Raw genomic sequence first — 1,861 nt, forward strand, 5'->3', positions numbered from 1 at the left:
TGATAGTTTCTTCGTTAGGGTCTCCAACTGTTAAGTCATAATCTTGTTTTGAGCCAATAGAGCATCTTGAGATTGAAGCTCTAGAATACCCTTCTTTTGAGAATGGGCTCTCTTAATATAGGCTTCATTGTCATTAGCTGCCATATTCTCTATTAACTCATAAGCTTCCTCTACCGTCTTCCACTTGATACTCCCACTGGCAGACGCATCTAACATCAAATTTGACTGAGATTTAAGACTTGCCAAGAAAAGAGTAAGTTGTGTAGGTTGATCAAACCCATGAATGGGAGTCTTCATCAGCAGTCCCTTGAATCTATCCCATGCTTGGCCCAAGGACTCATCCATATCTTGTTGAAATGCCGAGATTTCCTGTTTTCCCTTATTAACCTTGGATTAGGGAAAATATTTGCTCAAGAACTTTGCAACCACATCATCCCAGTTAGTGAGGCTATTTTCAGGAAATGAATTCAGCCAGGCTTTTGCAGGTCTTGCTAGTGAGAACGGGAAGAGACTCAGTCGTATGGCTTCATCAGGAACTTGATGGATCTTCACAGTATTACATATCTCTAAGAATGTGGCCAGATGAGTGTAAGGATTCTCATGAGACAGGTCGTTGAACTGATTACTCTGCACCAGATGAATAAGAGTTGGCTTCATCTCCATGTTGGTGGCATTGATGGTTGGCCTAGCAATACTGTTGAAGTTAATATGGCTTGTGAACGCTGCATAATCTTCCAAAGTGCATCTTTCACAACCTCTACCATCACCATGAGGATTGTCTACCATTTCTTCTTATGGATAAGAATCAAGATTATGAGAAGTAGACGAAAGAGTGTCTGAAGCAGAAGAGTGATGGACAACTTGTTATGCTTGAGCTCGTCTTCTCCTTGTGGCACTATTGTTTCTACGAGCAGTTTTCTCTATCTCAAGATCAGCAAGGAGTGGTTCTGAAGATGCATTCCTCCTTGTACGGATCCTACCCTGCATAAACTATAGAGCAACCACAAAAACGAGCTCGAACTACAAGTTAGCCCAAATAATGTGTATCTATAAGTAAACCGAAAGCAATAAATATGAACAAAAGAATTTAAGTCTAAATAAGTCAAAAATCACACAATAGTCTAGTATTAAACACGGGTCCCCGGCAACGACGCCAAAAACTTGTTAAGACTTTGGCAAGTGTACCAAGTCGCGCAAGTAAAAACCGGTAAGACCGGGATATCGTTTCCCAAGAGACTCGTGTATACTGGCTATTTGCGTAATTAGTGACTAATTTAAACTAATGAATAAATTCATAATTTGGGTTTTTGTATGCAAGAAAGTAAATATTTTATAAACAAGTAAATTTGAACTTGGATATTTGAAGACTCTAGAAAATGGTCAAGACTAGAAATGCAATGGATTGATATTGTTGGAGTTAGACTTCACCTACTTCACTCTCATGTATATTAAACAATAAAACTCTTCTCCATTAATTACTAATGTCAACCCACAAGTCTACTCAAACTCTAATCCCTTAGTTGAATGAGCCTAGGTTCCCTTATTTAGAGTCAATTCCTTGAATCCCTAAATAAACAAACTCGCTTTACAAATTAGGGTTTAAGACAACTAATGGGTCAAGTTCCATTCCTAGATACAAGTTCCATTCCTAGATACAAGTCCCATTAGGTATCTTGTTCCAATTCTAGGTTTCAAGAGATATTTTCCAATACCTAATGACCCAAATATCATGCAATGAATGGGTAAAACAAAGCAAGTTTTAAATGCCTAAACAAAGATACTAGAAATCAATGGAAGAAGCATATATATATATTCAAACCATTCGAAAATACATGAAAATTCAGTGGCTACATCTAACCCC

General features: G+C 37.9%; 1 protein-coding gene across 1 annotated transcript; it reads right to left on the bottom strand.

Annotated features, from left to right (window-relative positions):
* Window positions 1-393: 393 nt before the first annotated feature.
* On the bottom strand, window positions 394-786 carry LOC146883650 (uncharacterized). Its single transcript, XM_085666677.1, has one exon. It carries the CDS (start codon window positions 784-786, stop codon window positions 394-396), a length of 393 nt encoding a protein of 130 aa, XP_085522803.1.
* Between the last annotated feature and the right edge of the window lie 1,075 nt (window positions 787-1,861).

This window comes from Vigna unguiculata, chromosome 9 (assembly GCF_037176805.1).
Source record: "Vigna unguiculata cultivar grain cowpea cultivar isolate G323 ecotype 2 chromosome 9, ASM3717680v1, whole genome shotgun sequence".
Taxonomy (NCBI): domain Eukaryota; kingdom Viridiplantae; phylum Streptophyta; class Magnoliopsida; order Fabales; family Fabaceae; genus Vigna; species Vigna unguiculata.